The 20896-nt window shown below is 40.0% G+C and overlaps 1 protein-coding gene across 2 annotated transcripts in view; it reads right to left on the reverse strand.

Annotated features, from left to right (window-relative positions):
• The window catches only part of LOC126100963 (uncharacterized), a 69735-nt gene that overhangs the window by 41040 nt on the left and 7799 nt on the right, over positions 1-20896 (reverse strand). For both annotated transcript variants that reach the window (XM_049911624.1, XM_049911625.1), the window contains exon 2: positions 20329-20402. In XM_049911624.1, the coding sequence (XP_049767581.1) occupies positions 20329-20402 (74 nt within the window). The remainder of the gene's footprint in view (positions 1-20328; positions 20403-20896) is intronic.

The raw sequence follows: 20896 nt of genomic DNA on the forward strand, positions 1-20896 counted from the left end.
CAGTTCCTTCCTGACTAATCATATGCAGGCAGTGTGCATCAAGCACACAAGTATTGAACTAAAAACTGTATCTAATCACTTATCTGACTATAAACAAACAAAATTTGGTGCACCCCAAGGATCAGTATTGGGACCCTTTCTGTTTCTTCTGTACATAAATGATCTAAGCTTAAATGTTGATGCACACAAAACAATCATATTTACAGATGACACCACAATTCTACTAAAAGGAGACGACGATGAACAGTTACAGCAGACAGTAAACATAGACATGAAACAACTTAGCAGCTGGGCATAGAGTAATCAGCTTGTAATAAACAGTAAGAAAACCGTTGCTCTAAACTTCCACAATGTTCCTAACAAGGACATATTTATCCCATCAGTCTCTATCAATGACGAACCAGTTGGTAACAGTACTGATACCAAATTCTTAGGACTTTGGCTGCAGAGTAACATCACATGGAATAAGCATATTGAATATCTCAATGCAGAACTTAGCAAAACATGTTACCTTCTTTGTTCATTAAAATCATGCTGTAGTTAGAAAACAGTATTGAATGCCTATCATGCGTACTTTCATTCTCATCTTAGATGTGGGGTCACCTTCTGGGGAAACTCTAAAACAGCTAATAGCACTTTTAAACTACAAAAAAGGGCCATTAGAATCTTGTTTGGGTGCAAGCCTAGAGACTCTTGTAAACCCCTGTTTAAGAAATCTGGTATTCCTCCATTACCATGTGTATACATTATGGAAACCCTTTTGTTCTTTAAATTAAATGTAATAAGCAAGCACCGGAAACTGCAAAAAAAAAACTGTGATATACATGAGCACTTTACCAGACAAAACAGAAACTTACATATGACTCAAATCAGCACAGCACTGTGCCAAAAAGGTACTTTTCACATGGGAGTTAAGCTTTATAACAAACTTCCTGAAAACATAAAAGCTATCACTGAGGTCAATACATTTCAAAAATCTCTAAAGTCATATTTACAGCATCACTGCTTTTACTCCATTGAAGAATATTTAAATTTATGAAATGTGTTATATAAATACTTACGTGTGAAGTGTATTATTGTAAGCTTAAATATGTATGCCTTGAAATGACTTTCAGCCTGTACATTTATAACTTGACTTGTCCAATGTCTTATGCATAAGCTGCTATGTAGACAACAGGACCAATAAAATACAATCTACAATCTACAATCTTATTACTATGAGAAATTGAAAAATATAAAATGATTTCTTCAGGTGTGCTGTGTATAACATTCATTTAAAAATGAATTGAACAGATGAATCTAGATGGATACTAGGTAGAATCCAATTACGTAGGCATAATGTAAGGAAAGGTAGAGTGAATAGTAGACTGATATGAGTGTCATAATTTATTTGGTTTTAAATTAATTTTAGCGGAACTTTGAAAACATCGCAAAGGGTTGACATTGTGTTACACACACCAGAAACTCTGAGGTTCATTAGTGTTTGGAACTTTTCATTCAATGAAATGTTTGCTTTGCTCTGCTCTGTGGACTGATTCATACCAGTATCTACTTCAGATCTATTTAGAAACATATGGCCAACTTTGTTTGGTTGTTTGCTTACAACTACATTTACAAGTTGAATTAAACCAGTGCATCGGTGTACCTCATTATCCTTCTGGATACTACACCTCAATTCTTTTGTTAATAATTTTGATTTCATATATTTAAAAACATCTGTGTAATTCCATAAAATTTCACAGACTATTATGCTAAACTTCATCAATGTTTAATTATTTGGGGTGAAAGGCAGTGGTACACAGCCAACCTTTGGATCTAGTTGAGTCAGAATTATTGTAGGCTGTGTGCTTGCCCAGACCTATTAGTAGGACCTTACTGAATACACAGATGGATCACTTGTCCAAAAGTAACCAGTCAACTGACATATGTTTTACATTGGTGCTTAAGCAAACAAGATTTATAGTAACCTCAGACTTTACAGTTATTTATAATGGACCCCTATCTGAAAAAAGTAGCACAGATATACTCTGAGGTCTTGATAGCATTTCAGAGTGGTGCAAAGATGTGGCAACTTGCTTTAAATATTGAGGAATATAAAACTGTACATATAACTTACTGAAAAAAGGAAAACATGCTACAAAGAAATGGAAAACTCATAGGTATGCTAGTTGGCAGATTTCAGATTGTTGGTATCACACCGGAAAAATGTAGTTTGTCTACAAAGGAAATTTCTCACAGAACACTCATGCAATCAAGACTAGAAGACAGGTCTAATGTGAGTTGACCTATACCAGACAACACAAGCATGAGTTTTTGAATGTGTAAATAAGAGAAGCACAAAAGCTTACAGATTTATTTCATTCATGGGAAACTGTCAGAGAACTGCTGAAAAACCTGAATTGGCCAACACATGGAAATATATGCCATCTGCCCCTTGAAAGCCTACTTACAGTGTTTCAAGAATCAGTATTAGGTGATGAATCTAAGAATATACTACAATGCCTATGGATGCTTCCACAGGGACTGCAAAGACAAAATTAGGATACTTACAGCACATTAAAAGGTATTACACAATCATTCTTCCCATGTTCCATACTACAATGGAATGATGATAAAAACATATGTGGCACAAGTGAAACTAGTCTCTGTATGTACTTCACAATGGTTTGCAGAATGGGGATGTAACAAAAGATTTCCTCAGTGTCTGTTTATATAAAATACTTCAAACAAAGCATTTAAGTAGCTCTTCACCCAGCACTATCAGCTATTCGTATACTGTCAAAGAGAAGATCTTTTCTGTAAAAACATTAGACTTGTTGAATTTACATCACTGAACCCAAAAAACCTAAGAAATTGTGGGCGGAGTAGCTGGCTAATAAGTCATTCTTTTTATCTTGATTTTGAAAATCTTATAGTACTGTAACACACCAAGGAAAGTTTTAAATAATCCAGGAGTAAGCACATCTTATAAGAAACTGATGATTCAGACAATAAAATCAGATGGAAACAAAATATTGTTAACAAGACAGACAACAAAAGAAGGCAATGAAACAATATTACCTTTGTTGAAGAGAGTGAGAGCATTGTTAAAGACAATTCATATGTAGCAGATAATTTCAATAATTACTATTTATGAATAGGTGAGATAATTGGTGCATGCAGTTCAGAAGAGACAGCAGAAACATAAAAGAAGGGCACTTTGTGAAATAAAAATTTACCTCATATCCCAGTCTTAACTAAGGAAGATCATCACACCACCAAAAAGTAGAATTTCATATAAGGCGGATAATATCACTAACAAGACATTACAAAGGTGTGGCGCTCCCTTAATCACATACATAATGCATCCTTAGTTCAGGATATTTTCCCAGAGAATTTAAAATATGCCATTGTTAGGACTCTTTTAAGAGGGGTGGCTTCACAGATGTCAATAGCTACCATGCCATGTCACTTTTTATGTCATTTCCTACATTTTTTGAGACGGTAATGTAATTGTGTTGTTACCCACCTATCTACTAAATGCATACTTACTCAATCACAGTTTGGATTTCAAAAGCATCAGTCAGCTGAGACAGCTGTTTATGTACACATATAAAAAAATGTTTTGCATCACCCCGGTTCCTAGAACTCGGGAAGATAGACATTGACTGTGTATATTGTTTCGCAGGCACAATCCCTCTGATTGTTCAGATATGTCATTAAAGCCACCCAAAGATGTAAACAAAATGCATGAGCAGCATCTATTAAACAGAGGGTGTTCGACAGCCAATCAGTTCCAGTCATTCCACCAGGAAGGAGGTAGACAGCTCATGTTGTCTGTAGTTCAACCATGCCTAGACGATCAATATGGTGGTTCAATCACGTCCGCATTCATTTTTGTGCCAGGAAGGGCTCTCAACACGGGAAGTGTCCAGGTGTCTCGGAGTTAAATAAAGTGATGTTGTTCACACATGGAAGAGATACAGAGACAGGAACTGTTGATGACATGCCTTGCTCGGGTCACCCAAGGGCTACTACTGCAGTGAATGACTGCTACCTATGGATTAAGGCTTGGAGGAAACCTGACAACAATGCCACTGTGCTGAACAATGCTTTTCATGCAGCCACAGGATGTCGTATTATGACTCAAACTATGCACAATAGGCTGCAAGATGCACAACTTCACTCCTGACGTCCATGGTGAGGTCCATCTTTGCAGCCATGATACCATGCAGCACAGTACAGATGGGCCCAACAACATGCTGAATGGACTGCACAGGATTGGCATCATGTTATCTTCACCAACGAGTATTGCATATGGATTCAACCAGACATGTTTGGAGGCAACCCGGTCAGGCTGAACGCCTTAGCCACACTGTCCACTTAGTGCAGCACAGTGGAGGTTCCCTGCTGTTTCGGAGTGGCACTATGTGGGGCTGACGTATGCTGCTGGTGGTCATGGAAGGCACCATAATGGCTGTACGATATGTGAATGCCATCCTCCAACTGATAGCGCAACCATATTGGCAGCATATTGGTAAGGCATTCATCTTCATGGATGACAATTCATGCCCCCATTGTGCACATCTTGTGAATGACTTCCTTCAAGATAACGACATTGCTCGACTAAAGTGGCCAGCATATTCTCCGGACATGAACCCTATTGAACATGCCTGGGATAGATTGAAAAGGGCTGTTTATGGACGTGTGACCCACCAACCACTCTGAGGGGTCTACACCAAATCGCCATTGAGGGTGGGACAATCTGGACAAACAGTGCCTTGATGAACTTGTGGATAGTGTGGCAGGATGAATACAGGTATGCCTCAATGAAAGAGGACGTGCTACTGGGTATTAGAAGTACTGGTGTGTACAGCAATCTGGACCACCACCTCTGAAGGACTCACTGTATGGTGGTATAACATGCAATGTGTGGTTTTCATGAGTAATAAAAAGGGTGGAAATGATGTTTATGTTGATCTCTATTCAAATCTTCTGTACAGGTTGCGAAGTCTTGAAACTGAGGTGATGCAAAGCTTTTTTTTTAAGTGTGTATCTAATGGCCATATAATACAGTCCTGAAATGATGAAATATCACCAACTGGGGTCATCTGGCAATTACCAAAGGCATTTTACTTTGTCAACCACAATATTCTATTACAGAAGTTAGGTGTTTTATGGAATACATAATTCAGCAAATGCCTGGTTTAGTCCTTCTTTAAGAAACAGAATGCAAAAAGCTACTCTAATCTGTGGGTAATACAAAGATTTTGTTTTATGTTAATGATCTGACATTTTATTTAAATCAGAACAGAGAATGAGTCCTGTCTCCAGACAGTACAGGATTTGTTTTGAAACTGAACAAAGAAACAGAGAATATAGTAAATGATGTTTTTGTGAAAGCTAGTGACTAGTTTTGTGCAAATGGACTAGTTTTAAACTTTGAAAAATCACAGCTCATCCAGTTTTGTACACTCAGTGTTCTTAGGTGCCCATATGGCTGAAAATTTAAACTCAAAATCCATACAGCAGACCTGTTCCATGGCACTTACTGTCAACTTTGGGGATGTAGAAATATGTAAGTTTACATTTTTGCATATTTCCACTCACATTGATGTCTTATGGGAAATCATCCTGGGTTATCTCCTCAGTTAGGCAAAAGTATTCATTGCACAAAAGAATATAATGATAATTAAAATTGTGTATGTGATTTGCAAATGTAGATCTTGAAGGCATCTTTTAAGTGGTTAGGAATGTTAACCAGAACTTCACAGTGGTTTATTAACTAACAAGATTTGTTATCAACAACCCATCTGAGTCTGAGAGTAAGAGATATATTAACAAATACAACATTGGAGGAAATATTATTTATGTTATTCTTTAATTAATCTAACTTTGGCACAGAAAGGGGTGAAATAAGTGAATATAATAAACCTCTTTGACAATCATCCACAGAAAAGAAATTTCTGACAAATAGCAGAACAGTTTTCAAATATAGATTAAAGATGTTTGTCACTAACAACTCTGCCTATAACATAGAGGAACAAATTATTAGTGATACTGTTATTAATTTTTACAGAAAAAAGACCTGTAAATGGCCAGGATATAATCATACAAGTATTTTTTTCATCTGTCTGTTGTCTAACAGCAACCTGTTATTCTGAACAAGAAATAGGGTTGCACTTCATTTTAAATTCACTGTATTTGTCAGTCACAAGTTCCTTTAGGGAGTACATGCTACAAGTAAGTGTATGAATCCATATGATCCAGAGTGGCTTATGCAAGGTGTTTTCTTATCAATATTTTTCTGCAAGCAATTGTAGAGTAAATACTTGTTTGATCTTACTAGCATTGCACCAGACAATTGTGCCATATGACAGTACTGCATGAATGTGTGTTAGCAGTCCTTTGCAAGACAACCCAATGAAATAGATCTCTAAATGCAAAGTAGACGGCTATGAGCTTTTTTGTTAACTTATCAATGTCCTGATGCCACTCTGGATACCTATGCTCTTCACAAATGAAACTCAATGAAGGGTGTGTGCCTTCATTTTTATCAGGATAAAGACACTTTTTCCTCTTTCTTCATTATATTATTATTATTATTATTATTATTATTATTATTATTATTATTATTTGTTTTAGCAATCTACGTTTAGGGTATTTTTGTTCAAAAACATATTCTACCAACAAACAGATGGATTAGCAGTTGGTTTCCAGTTACCTCCAATGCTGTCAGAAAATTTCTCATATAATTTTGAACTTAAACCTGAACATTTCGCTGAATATATGATGATGAACTTATACAGGTACATAGACAATGTACTGGATTGTTGAAAATAACAACCAGGCACTTTCAAAACTTTCTATAAAATAACACAAAAACTTATAGTCAGCCTGGGAAAAGAATTCAAACATTAAATACTGATATCCACACAGGAAGCCACCAGTTTCAAATATTCAGAAAAGAAACACATACAAACTCCTACATTCCAGCTTTCCTGGTGCTCTGTGCCCTAAAAACATGCTACATTCATTTTAAGATCCACCATTTGCTGTCACTTCCAATGGAAATGACTGATTTTGAACAAAAACTAACAAAAGGAAAAATTGTTACCAGCCCACTCTAATTGGCAGTATTCTTAAGGAAATGCTAAGAAATCAATATAAAACATTATTATATCTATCAAAAATTCTCCAATGATTGTCAGAAAAATACATATATTTTTTGGTAAAATCCAATTAAAATTACTTGATAGTTGACATATGTCATTTGTGGCTTCATTGTTGCCACATCAGATACTGGCTAGCACTCAGTTACAAGTGACACGCAAACATGGTGGTTCATGTCATAAATGCTGTTAATGTGTAACAGGGAGAAATGTTGGAAGTGGCTGCCTTTGAGGTACATCAGAAATGTGAGTTGCTCAGCCAACAGCTCATTTTAAGTGACCAATGACTAAACTGCCGCAGATGATGTCGTTTGTAAACTTGAATTTACAATCAAGCCCTAAGCTAACCACAACCTCATGATGTGCAATATATCAACAAATATGGCTCTCAAAAATCTGTGGCAGAACTGAGGTCACAATCACTTTGTTCACCGCAATTAAGCTAATCTCTACAAACAAAGTCAATTCAATATCAGTGCTGAAAGTAAACTGTAATATTTCACCAAAAGCAAATAAGAGCAAGTAAAAAGTCAATATGATGATGGGAACATGGAAAAATATTAAAATATTAAAACAATTAATTGAATAACAAATAATAATCAAACCCTTTTGATAAAATTTGGAAATGGAAAAAAGTTCACTGCATTTGACAATATTTCTACCTATGACCTTCAGCATGTCAGGTTTATACAGTAATCACTGTCCTTTCCCACAACTCTGGATTATATAATTATATTTATAATGTGATGGCCAAGTTGAAATGATGAGCTGCAGCCTTCATGAAATGTCATGTGAAGCATATCAAATGTAAGCTAATCTCTGTGCTCATGACAACTGTATATGTGATGCTGTATCTCGTCTAGTGCAGAGGTATCCAGTACTGTTTGTTAGTGCTGCATATGAAATAAGTGCATTTCATTAGTGTTGTTTTGTGTGTGTGTGTGTGTGTGTGTGTGTGTGTGTGTGTGTGTGTGTTTTGTGGCAGTTTGGCATTGGTGAATGATTCAGGCATAAGGTTGAGCACTCTGATTGGAGGAAACCAGCTCCAATGCATGAAGTGTCAACTATCGAGTAATTTTAATTGTAATGTAGATTGGCCACCAAAGTAAACAATATCCTTTAGAAAAAGAAATATTTCATGACCTAACACAGCACAGAGAGAGTAGAAGGCAATTTGTTTAAGCAGGAAGACAAATGTTCCCCAGTGAACAAAGGTGAAATGTATAAGATCAGCTGCAAGGAGTTTAGCTCATACTACAGAGGAAAAACTAGAATTTCAGCATGCGCCAGACCTAAGGAACACCAAAATATCTGCAGTCCACAGAAAACTGACTCCAAATTCATGCAGCATTGGTTTGGGGAGAGGAACCAAACAGTGAGGTCATCAATCCTATCCGATTAGGGAAGGATGGGGAAGGAAGTCGGCCATGCCCTTTCAAAGGAATCATCCCAGTAATTGCCTGATGTGCTTGAGAAAAATCATGGAAAACCTAAATGAGGACTGCCAGATGCGGGTTTTGAACTGCCATCCTCCTGAATGCGAGTCCAGTGTGCTAACCATTGCGCCACCACACTCAGTAGTGGCTCGTGAATGGAGGCTCTGCTGGAGAGATGACAGCAGCTGAAGTTCAGCATTCTGAGGAACTGTCAGAGTTCTAAGAAGGTTTGCAGATGGAAAATTCCATAACTTTTTCATGAAGGCAAATGATACTATCCGTAAAATCTTGTGGCCCAAGAATGTCACCTGTGAGGCATGAAAGCTGCATTTCGAAGGATTAATGATAACCCCAAAATAATCAAACCATTGAAACACTGCTGTTAGATGGTCCCAGCATTGTGGTGGCAAAGCAGAAATGCCAAATCTCATTGAGGCAGGCAAACCATAAAGGGTAGGTCATGAAACACTCTGTTAATGAATCACTGCCATGTCTGTGCAGCATTTCAGAGATCAAACTTCATGTAATGTGATTCGAAGAGACCAAAGAGTATAGTGATGGCCATCTTCATTATGTCTTCTGTAGCAACTAGCATAAGCAAGAATGCTTTTGTGCAGTCAAGGATACTGAACTCTGAGGTGCCACTCAGGGGATGGTTGAAATCATGGAAGTTAGGGAACTGATATCTGTCTGGGATGGTGCATGCAGTAAGAGCATGATAGTCACCCAAGGATTGTCAGGACAAGTCCTTCTTTGGTACAAGGTAGATAGAAGGAAACCAGGGGCTGCCAAACCGTGAATGATGCTAGTGATGATGATGTTTGGTTTGTGGGGCGCTCAACTGCGTGGTTATCAGCGCCCGTACAATTTCCCAACCTTTGCTCAGTCCAATTTCGCCACTTTCCTGGATGATGATGAAATGATGAGGACAACACAAACACCCAGTCATCTCGAGGCAGGTGAAAATCCCTGACCCCGCCGGGAAATGAACCCGGGACCCCGTGCTCGGGAAGCGAGAACGCTACCGCGAGACCACGAGGGGCGGACGAATGATGCTAGTGTGAAGCATAACTTGAATTCAACTTTGGCAGCAGCAAGTTGTTTGGCATGGGACATTGTGGTCTGCCATTATCTGTATGGCCAGATTCAGTGTGGATGTGGTGAACTATGCTTTGCCATTCTTCTTGTGGTGCTCCAGGTGGGCCTGCATAAGAAGCATGAATGAGCATCAGTGCAAAGTTTTGTTCAGTGTGGTGAAACCCAATGATTGAGCTACAAGAGTCCTTGTTGAAGAGGTGGGAGCAGGCAATGTCAGCGAAGTTCCAAAAAGTGCTAATAAATCAGCACCAATAACTTGCTCTGTGATATCAGAAACATTGAATTGCAAGCCCTAGAAAGAGTGCAGACGTAGATCCGATTGCACTGGGAGGACGCTGCAGGTGGCGATGTTTTAGTTGTTGTCAAGTGACAGCTGAAACAGTGTTGCTTGTCGATACCCAGGGAGGAGCATGCATGAGCAGTTGCACAGATCAGACACACTGTCCATGAGGACATGCTGACTGGATCTTCTGAACAAGATGAACAAGCACTGTGAGGCAGCATGTCATCTGTGCATGCTCATTTGCAGATCCCACTTTCATTTGGGTGGTTACATGATGGCCAGCAGCAGAACACTTGCTTGCCAAATGGGTGGTGGTACCAAGACATAGTGGATTGGTCTTCAGCACAATAATTCTGTTGACATTGCTCATCAATTTTTATAAAGTTTTAGACTTCAGTTACTTATTTTAAAGTATGTTTGTGTTAATATTCCTGTAAAAGTAACTTATTAGTGGATTTTCATTAATCTCAGTCTTTCTTCCTGTGTTATCGACTCAAGTGGTCTGTTATTTGTGAGTGTGCTTATGTGGTTCATCCGAGACTCATGCTTCAGTAGTGTGTTTACATTTTGCAGCGAGCAGCTGCAGCTGTTGTGGGTATAAAGCTAAGTACTGACAAAGTTATTTGTGCACTGTTATACAGTTATTAAATTTAATAGTTTTCAGTGGTGTTTCATGCTGTTCATGGTGAAATAACAGTTTAATAAACTTTTGGAAACATTCAATCGCTGTGTGTTTTAGAGTTTTCTGTGTGTTAACGTCACTTAGTGAGTATTGTGCTTTAGTTTTTAGGTGATGTTTCTTACTGTTTCTAGTGAAATATTTCAATAAAATTTTCATTTGATGTTTTAACTTCATTGAGTGTTCCAGTGGCCACTTCAATTTTTGGTTTTAGCTAATAATTTTGTGAAGTTTTGTTGGTATTGGCATTAGCTGTGGTGTAGTTGTATTAATACAAGTAGTTGCTTTCTTAGTAGACAGAGAATTTTGAGATTGCTATTGTCAGTTTTATAAAAAGTTCTACTGGTGTAAATGAACTTATGTAATGTAGATGAATAGTTTTTTTCAGTAACTCTAAAATTTTACTGTGAGTGAGAAGTGTGGGCTCTGTCATAGGTTTGTGAATAGTGGATTACAGTGTAGGATTTGTTCAAAGTATTTTCATTTGAGGGAATGCAGTGGGGAAGCCAGTGGGCATTCTAGTGAGAGCCTCTCCTAGAAATGCAGAATCTGTAATAGAAATAAGTTGATAGAGGAGCAGGAGTGTAAGATCTGTGCCCTTCAGGTGCAGTTATAATTTGCAAAGGAGGAACTAGATAGGTTGATGAGGGTGAAGGGTGGTGGGGAATGGGAACTGACAGTTGGCAAGAAGGCAGCTAGGAGGAGGAGGTATATAGACAGTTATACTTTGCATATATGCAGTAGATTTAACCAACTGTCAGAGTTGATTGGAGAGGAGCCTCTAATAGCTGTAGATGTAGGGAATATGCAGTAGTCCTTAGCAGTTAGGAGGCCTAGGTTAATTGCAAAGTCAAATAGAAAGGAAAAGGTTCTGCTGCCAGGTAGTTCACACAGTAGAGGTGAGGGCCAGCAGTTGCAGGAAGTGTTCGGGAGTGAGTACCAGGTCACCAGCACAGTGAAGTCTAGTGTAGGGTTGGCTCAGGTGACTGACTGCATAGGGGAGTTATGTAGGAGTGTTATAAAGGAGGATCAGGTAGTGATATTGGGTGGAGCAGGGAACAGCCTTGATAGGGGTGGGGAACTGATGTAGGTGTTGACTTGGTAAAGATAGCTACTCAAACTTGTGGCACTAATATGCATTTCATGCAACTGTATCAGTGTCATGATCAGCCTGATCTTAATGTGTCTGTTAGGTGCATTAACATGGGGCTGGAGACGGTGCTGATGGCAGAGGGCATGTGTCACATTTCAGTGGTGCCAGCTGGGTCTATCAGCAGATCAGGTTTCACTAGGCAGGGCCTGCACTGTTAAAACTTCAAGTTTAACACATATATTTCAGAACGACACAACAACACATATAAGTCATTGAGTAAGTTGACAAGTAAGATATGTGTACTCGTTAGCATTCGAATGAGCAGTGAGTCCCAGTCTAGCGGCCGCTGCTTGGCTGGCCGCTTAGGTGGCACAGCTGCTGCGTGGCTGGCAGACAGCACCGCACGTAGAGGACACGCGTAATTGTGCGGCGGCACTTTAAATGATCGGCGAGTCACAACACTTTCCCTCCCTTTGAAATTGTTGCACTGGTCTTGATGGAGGTGTCCTGGAGATGGCTAACGTCCATAGGCGTTGTTTGACTCACCGTAAAGTCTCAAGGAGGAGGCTTCCCGTACGGACAGAAGTGTCCCCGATGATAACGGTTCGAGATGACCAGAGACGTAGGGGTCGAATCTGCTGGGGCCCCATGCACCAATCTGCCCATTGCGGCAAGTCCAGTTGATATGACACTAGACATGGGTGATGTGTTGGCATCCGTTGGAGGAGGAGGCAAGTAGATTTGCTCTGACAGAGGATGGTCCTCCGGTTCCTGCATGGGCACGTCTCCTGGTGGCGTCCGTTCTGGTGCTGGCATCGCGATGACAGTGAGAGGGCTGCGTTGTGCGTATTGAGAGATGCCAAGATCCCGAGCGTCAGGTACAGCCAAAGGTGGTATGGCGGCATTCAGAACAGGCGTTGCTGGCACCTGAGGGTGAAGCTGGTCCGAATGACGCACTGCAACACCCATGTCCGTCTGGATTTCATACAGGCGTCTGCCATGGTGTCTTAAGATGTGGCCCGGGCTCCATTTTGGCCGCCTGTCATATCCCCGTACCCAGACGAGGTCGTCAGCGGTGAACCGGCCAAGTGAAGGCACCCACGGCTGTGAGGTGTGAGGCCGCAGAAGATGAAGTAGCGTGCGGGGCTGTCGGCCATGTAAGAGCTCAGCCGGCCTGTGGTCGCCCATGGGGGTGAAACGGTAAGACGCCAGAAACTGGAGAAGCGCATCATCAGCAGCAGAAGAAGTCAGAAGTTTCTGCATCTGAGCCTTAAATGTGCGGACCAGTCAGTCAGTCTCATCGTTGGATTGTGGATGGAACAGCGGCGCCGTGACATGCATAACGCCGTTACGAGCACAAAAATCTGCAAATTCGGAAGAGGCAAATTGCGGACCATTATCAGTAACAAGAGTAGAGGGGAGGCCTTCCAAAGAAAAAATGCGGGCGAGAGCACTGGTGGTTGCCGCGGTGGTAGGTGACGTGCAACGGACAATGAAAGGAAAGTTAGAGTAGGCGTCAATTACGAGGAGCCAATAAGTACCTAAAAAGGGTCCCGCAAAGTCAGCATGGATGCGCTCCCAGGGCTTCTCAGGCGAAGGCCATTGTGACAAAGATGACTTCGGGACAGCGGCCTGTGACGCACAAGGGCAGCAGGCAGCGACCATGTGTGCTATTTCAGAGTCGATGCCAGGCCAGTACACATAACGGCGTGCCAGAGATTTTGTGCGAGACACACCCCAGTGCCCTTGGTGAAGGAGGCGCAAGATCGAAGCACGCAAAGATGCAGGTATCACAACACGCGGCGAAGCATTGTCAGTGGAGAGGAGGATAACACCATCCCTAGCCATGAGGCGGTAGCACAATGCGTAGTAGTTCTGCAATGGATCAGAAGTCTTAGCGGACAGGCAATCTGGCCAACCCTTCTGAATACAGCGTAAAACCTGGGAGAGGGTAGGGTCAGAACCCGTAGCAGCCGCCAGCCTGTCCCCAGTGATGGGGAGCCCGTCCACAACCCGCTGCTCAGCAACATCCAGGTGGAAACACAAAAGTTCGTCCCCATCGAATGCCTGATCAGGACCCATGGGAAGGTGAGACAGAGCATCAGCATTTGCATATTGAGCCGTTGGCTGGAAATGAATCTCATAATTGACAAGTAAAGAGCCCAACGCTGGAGGTGGTGTGCAGCCTTGTCGGGAAGTGACGATGGATGAAACAAGGAAACAAGTGGTTTGTGATCCGTAACAAGATGAAATTTTGAGCCATAGAGAAAAACACCAAACTTATGAAGAACATAAATGATGGCCAAAGCTTCTTTCTCAATTTGAGAATACTTTTGTTGGGCATCTGTGAGCGTTTTGGAGGCATAAGCAATGAGTTGTTCCGAACCGTCAGAAAAATGGTGCGCAAGGATTGCACCAACCCCGTATTGAGAGGTGTCTGTGGCAAGAACAAGATGTTGGCCAGGTCGATAAGTAGCCAGACACCTGGCCTGTTTCAGTATAGTCTTCAACTTCTGGAAAGCCACTTCACATGATGCAGACCAGTGAAAAGGCACATTTTTATGCAACAGGTGATGCAAAGGCTGAGCCACTGAAGCTGCAGACGGTAAAAACTTGTGATAGTATGCTATTTTCCCCAAGAAGGCCTGCAGTTCCTTAACAGATGTAGGGTGAGGAAGGGCACCGATTGCAGCAACAGTTTGTTGAAGCGGACGAATACCATATAAGTCACTGAATAAGTTGACAAGTAAGATATGTGTACTCATTAGCATTCGAATGAGCACTGAGTCCCAGTCTAGCAGCCGCTGCTCGGCGGGCCGCTTAGGTGGCGCAGCTGCTGCATGGCTGGCAGACAGCGCCGCACGTAGAGGACGCACGTAATTGCGTGGTGGCACTTTGAATGATCGGCGAGTCACAACATGCACCTCAATAGGTAAGGGAAGGGGAGTCTGGCAAAGCTTATAGGTGACAGTGTAGTGGGTGGTGGTGGTATCACTTATGGAAAAATTTCTGTAGTAGTTGGTGTTAGAGGTGCTAATTTTTCAGATTGAAGTCAGCTAATAGGTATACCTGCTTAAAGGAAGTCCCTCTAAGGGCTCACCTTCAGAGGATATCATGTTTCCAAGTAGAGAAGGAATTAGCATATTTCATTAAAATATAAGAGGTATTAGAGTTAAAGTTAGTGAACTGCTTACAGATGTTTACTCTGAAATTATTGGCATGTCAGAGCACCACTTAAATAATTTGACAATTCAGAGGCTTTCTTTACAAGGATACAGATTAGCCGGCTGTTCTTCAAGGAGTTCCTTATGGGGTGGGGGAGTGACTGTGTTCATAAAAACAGTATTCCATTTGAGACCTATCACATCACTGCACTGAATAGATATTTTAATGTTGTGCAGGGGCAGTTGAATCTAGTGAAAATAAACTTCTAATTGTTGTTGTTTATAGATCTCCTAACTCTGACTTCAGAGCATTTCTGCTCAAGCTAGAAGTGCTCTTGATTCATCTCCTAAATCCATATGATATGATGCAGATTATGTTTTTTCCAACTAGGGTGCAGAGGAACAGTAGCACAGCCATAGACAATATTTTTATTCATTCTTCATTATTAGATGGGTATTCTGTTAGTAAAAGCGTAAATGGCCTCTCAGACCATGATGCACAAATTTGAACACTAAAAGGCTTTTTTGCTCAAACAAATGTCACATGTAATTACAAACTATGAAGGAAAGTTAATCCAACAGCAATAGAGGGTATTTTAAACCTCGTCAAGGAACAAGAGTGGCAGGATGTTTATGGTGGCAATAACATAGATGATAAATACAATTATTTCCTTAACACACTTGTCATATGCTTTGAGAGTTGCTTTCCATTAGAATGTTCTAAACAGGGAACTACCAGTAATAGGCAGCCCAGATGGCTGACTAGTGGGATAAGGATATCATGTAGAACAAAGTGGGAATTGTATCAAAATGTTACATGTAGTCACAATCAAACTGCAGTAGCCCTTTACAAACAGTATTGTAAGGCGCTTAAAAATGTCATCAGGAAGGCAAAGTGTATGAGATATGCAAATAGAATAGCTGGTTCACAGGATAAAATTAAAACCATATGGTCAGTTGTCAAGGAAGTGTCTGGTCAGCAACACAAGGTCGACGATATAAAGTCAGTTCACAGTAAAAATATTTCAGTTACTGATAAGTCAATGATATGTACAGTATTTAACAATCATTTTCTGAGTGTTGATGGTGAATTAAATAAAACTGTAGCTTTTACAGGAAATCATATAACTCTCTCGGCAAACGTATTTTTGAGGTTGATGGCTGAAATACTCCTCTGTGATACAGACAAGGGGGTGATTCAGTCAGTAATTAAATCACTGGAGACTAAGAACTCTCATGGTTTTGATGGAGCACCTAGCAGAATATTAAAGTACTGCACTGCACATGTTAGTCCTGTATTTAGCCATATTTGTAATTTTTCCTTTATAGAGTGGTCAGTTTCCTGAACGATTAAAGTACTCAATAGTAAAGCTGTTTTATAAATATGGAGAAAGGGCTAATGTAGACAATTTTAGACCTATTTCTATGCCATCAGTGTTTGCTAAAGTTATTGAAAAGGCTGTGTATGTAAGGATAATTGATCATTTTACATCACACGATTTGCTATCATATGTACAGCTCAGCTTTAGAAGTCACTTAAGAAACGGAAAATGCTATATTCTCTTTCCTCTGTGAGGTACTGGATGGGTTAAACAAAAGGTTTTGAATGTTAGGCATATTTTTTTTATTTAAATAAGGCGTTTGATTGTGTTCATCACAAAATATTGCTCCAGAAGCGGGACCATTACGGAATACGGGAAGTAGCTCACAATTGGTTCACCTCTTACTTTAGCAACAGACAGCAAAAGGTTATTATTCACAATATTGAGAATGGTTGTGATGTGGGGTCTGAGTGGGGTACTGTCAAGTGGGGGGTGCCCCAGGGATCAGTGTTCAGGCCACTCCTGTTCCTTATTTATATAAATGATATGCCCTCTAGTATTACAGGTAACTCTGTAATATTTCTGTTTGCTGATGACACTAGCTTGGTAGTAAAGGATGCTATGTGCAACATTGGCTCGGTTTCAAATAGTGCAGTTCATGACCTTAGATCATGGCATGTAGAAAATAAACTAATGTTAAATCACAGTAAGACTCAGTTTTTACAGTTTCTAACACACAATTCAACAAAACCTGACATTTTAATATCACTGAATGGGTAAATGATTAGTGAAACTGAACAGTTCAAATTTCTAGGTATTCAGATAGATAGTAAACTGTTGTGGAAAGCCCATGGTCAGGATCTTGTTCAAAGACTTAATGCTGCCATTTTTACTATTTGAATGGTATGAGTTTGGCACAAAAAATTACTCTACTTTACTTATTTTCATTTGCTTATGTCATATGTTATTATATTCTGGGGTAAATCTTCCCATTCTAAAAGGATATTTTTGGCCAAGAACTGAGCAGTTTGGGCAATAAGTAGTGTAAGTCTATGAACCTCTTGTCGACCCCTGTTCATGGTCTGGATATTTTGACATTGGCCTCTCAACGTATATATCCAATACTGTCATTTCTTATTAACAATATTAGCTTATTCCCAAGAGTAAGAAGCTTTCACTCAGTTAATACTCAGCAGAAATCAAACCAGCATTTGGATTGGACTTCATTAACTCTTGGGCAGAAATGTGTGCAGTATACTGCTGCATCCATTTTCTATAAGCTACCACTCAAATTCAAAAATCTTAGCAGTAATCCATGTGCTTTCGAATTGAAACTGAAGAGTTTCCTCATGGGTTACTCCTATTCTGTCAAGGACTTCCTTGAGAAAGTAAGCTGATTCTTGTTGTGTTACTGATTGCATTTACTTAAACTTATGGATTGACTTTTTTCAGGTTCATAAACATTTTATTTTTATCTCCATGACCTGGGAGATTTGGGTCCTACAGAACTTGACATGTAAATAAAATAAAATAAAATAATGATCATGGGTGTGCTATTGAGGTTGTGACTGTGTAATAGCAGCAACTGGTTGGGCATGAGGTTGAGACATTTGAACCATGAGGTCTTTGATCTGGGCCAAAAGCAGCTGGAATTCTTGGTTGGCCATGTGTGCTGCTGAAGCATTGCAGTCCACTGTGCTGGCAGCTGGTGTACTTGTTGTATCCGGGGTGATGTTAGTTAGGCAGGTGGCAGTAACATGAGCTGGGCCAGGAGATGGGGCCACCTTGAGAGCCTCAAACACAGTGTCTGTGAATGTTGCTTCTTGTTGCAGTGGAAGCGTCAGCTGAATTATGAGGATGGCAAATAGCTCTCTAGGCAGCTGATTCAGACAAAAAGCACATGGAACTATTTGTATGGAACCATGACAATGTCAGCCGTACTATGGAAGTTGTGCAAGAGCTTCAACAATGTCCTTTCACCAATACTCATTTGATATGCACTCTCATCTGGGGATGCAGAACAATGGCTTATGAGCTCCCTGAATAGCTCACTGAATAGTGGGCAGTGATGATTTTGGTGACCCCTGCAGTGTAATGTGGGTCAAGCTGGCTGACAACATACGCATAATTTGTATGATCTGACATTAACTGCTGCAATCAAAGCTGGCCTTGCCCTGCATGAATGAGAGGTCTGGATGTGAAGGCTGAAATGGTGATAGTCAGATGGCGATGCGGGAGATCATAGAATGCGGCTCACTGGACAATGATGTGCCACCTATGTCAATAGTGGTGGTGGAATTGGCTTGAAGGACATCATTGGAGATAATCATTATGTTCCTCACATAAAAAGCAATTAGTCTGTTCGAGCTTGGTGTCACCACTGAGGGGTATTTTACTTAGTGAGTAGAAAAGGTGTGATCTGAAATATAAAAGACAATTGCTCACAGAGTTGACATTTATTGCAAGGAAGAAAGTGATCACAATGTCACCAAACACTATCCATTGCAAGGGTGACTGCTAAAATGCTTCACATGGCCCATCAAGGGAGTGACTACTGAAACACCATACATGATCCCCGTGGGAGTGACCAATGGTGTCACTGTTCAAAATCTGTTGATCAGGGAACTGCTGTAGGCACTTAAGGTAGCCTGTCACACAAGAAACCACTGATGGCACTACATAATGTGTCACTTGGGCGACCACTGAAATTACAGCACCATCACAACATAAATAACAAACCAGCAACTGCTACCAGGTGTCTATAAGGGTATGCATCATATGCAGATTCAACAAAGATGCATTTGTGGAGAACATTTCAGATTCTTCCACTCCTTAATGCTGCTGGATCCCTCCCCCTCACCCCCAAAGTTGGGCACATTGTGGGATGATAATACTATTGATATAAATTGTATGTCAATCTCGCAGCCTCTATTGTTAGGGTCCTATATTCTATTTTTATGTGGGCTGGTGCATCTGAATATTAGCAGGGTCACACTGCAGTCAATACTGTAAGCTTGCAGCTTACTGTACTGAGTGCCATATTCAGGACTACACTGTAAGTTTATAGTTTAATCAGCATTTTCCAGAACTGGGGTTGGCTACACTGTGTGATCACAGAGCACAGTTGCTACATATTCAATATGTATGGGGCGGCAGCAATTGTTTTGCAGGTGTCCATATACCTACTTATTTTTCAATGCAAACAACTTTTAAATCACATAAACAACATCATATTTATAGCCAACAAAAGAGTGTAATAAATAAACAACAGGATTAAATAGAAATACCAGCAAAGGCAAAAATCAATGTTGGATCTTGGAGGTGCTTGACTCACTATTATGACAAAACATGAATTGTTAAATTCTAACATGCAGAATGCCTTCCGTAGCGGATCCACCATCTCACATATGGCATGAAATTTTTCCCTTATGGATCACTGCACAAGCCCAGCTTCTGATTCGCTGTGTTTGTAAGATGATGAAATTTTTAAAGCATGTATTATACTTTCTGTATCAATGTATCATTATTCATTAAATAGTTATAGAAATTTTTAACTGTAATATTGATTTTGAATTGCCCTATATATTAAATTAAATGCAGGGTGGGGGTGAAATCCACATATAGCATCCCACATGCTTCAGTGTAAGGTCAGCTCCTCCATTCTTTATCTTCAGAAATGACCTACTTATGGCACTGTAAGGCTTTCAAAAAAAAATAATAACTTACTGATTACTTAATTAAACTAATAACATGTCAAAACTCAACAAGTACAGTGTGTACACCTTAGGAAACTGGATCAATTCAGATGTTTATCAAGGAGAAATTTTTGTGCTTCTACAATTAAATGTTTCATTTTGGAAAATTGCTTCTCTCTAGAGAATTAATTTTTCTGTTAGTGCAAAGCTCAAATGGAAGCATTTAACATCAGATAGAATTTTTAACATGAATGAAGAAGAATCCACCACGTGCATAAAAATGTTTTGAACCATAGGTGACAGAAGCAACCTCCATTAGCTTTTTCTGATAATGTGTAGAGGTTTTTTTTAAGTGCCTATACCAGCAGATTATTATTTTCATCTACATGAAAATATATTACACTTACCAGTTCAATAAGTTTTGTAAAAAGTTGTGGCCTTTTATAGAAAGATGGTCTGCTACTTCTGACTTGCACATCAGCTGCCAAACAAAAATAACATAAGTAAACATTAGTATTAGGAATTAATGTATCACTTTACAGCAGAGTTAATGCTATTATGATGCTCCCTGGCAGATTAAAACTGTGTACTGGACTGATACTAAAAACCAAGTCCTTCCTCTATGTGGATAACATGTTTACTGTCAGAGCTGTGCTGGCATTATTGTCAACCAGACTCAAAGCCTCAGTCTCTTGGTATGTTTCTACTACTTTCCAAAATTCCAGTCACCCTTCTTTCTGTGAAAGTAGCTTCACAACAGTGAAGAGTCCTGTAATATGCAACAGCTAAAACATACAACACATGCCACAGAGCAATACAACAACCCTCAGATGAAACACATACACTTTTATCACAGGACATTCAGTCAGTCATGTCAGTGCATAGTACAATACGTAACACATGCAGAACTCTTCTCTTACAGGTATTATCCAAAATATCAACCACCATTATTGCAATAGAGTATACAGCAATGCA

This window comes from Schistocerca cancellata, chromosome 9, assembly GCF_023864275.1.
Source record: "Schistocerca cancellata isolate TAMUIC-IGC-003103 chromosome 9, iqSchCanc2.1, whole genome shotgun sequence".
NCBI classification, from domain to species: Eukaryota; Metazoa; Arthropoda; class Insecta; order Orthoptera; family Acrididae; genus Schistocerca; species Schistocerca cancellata.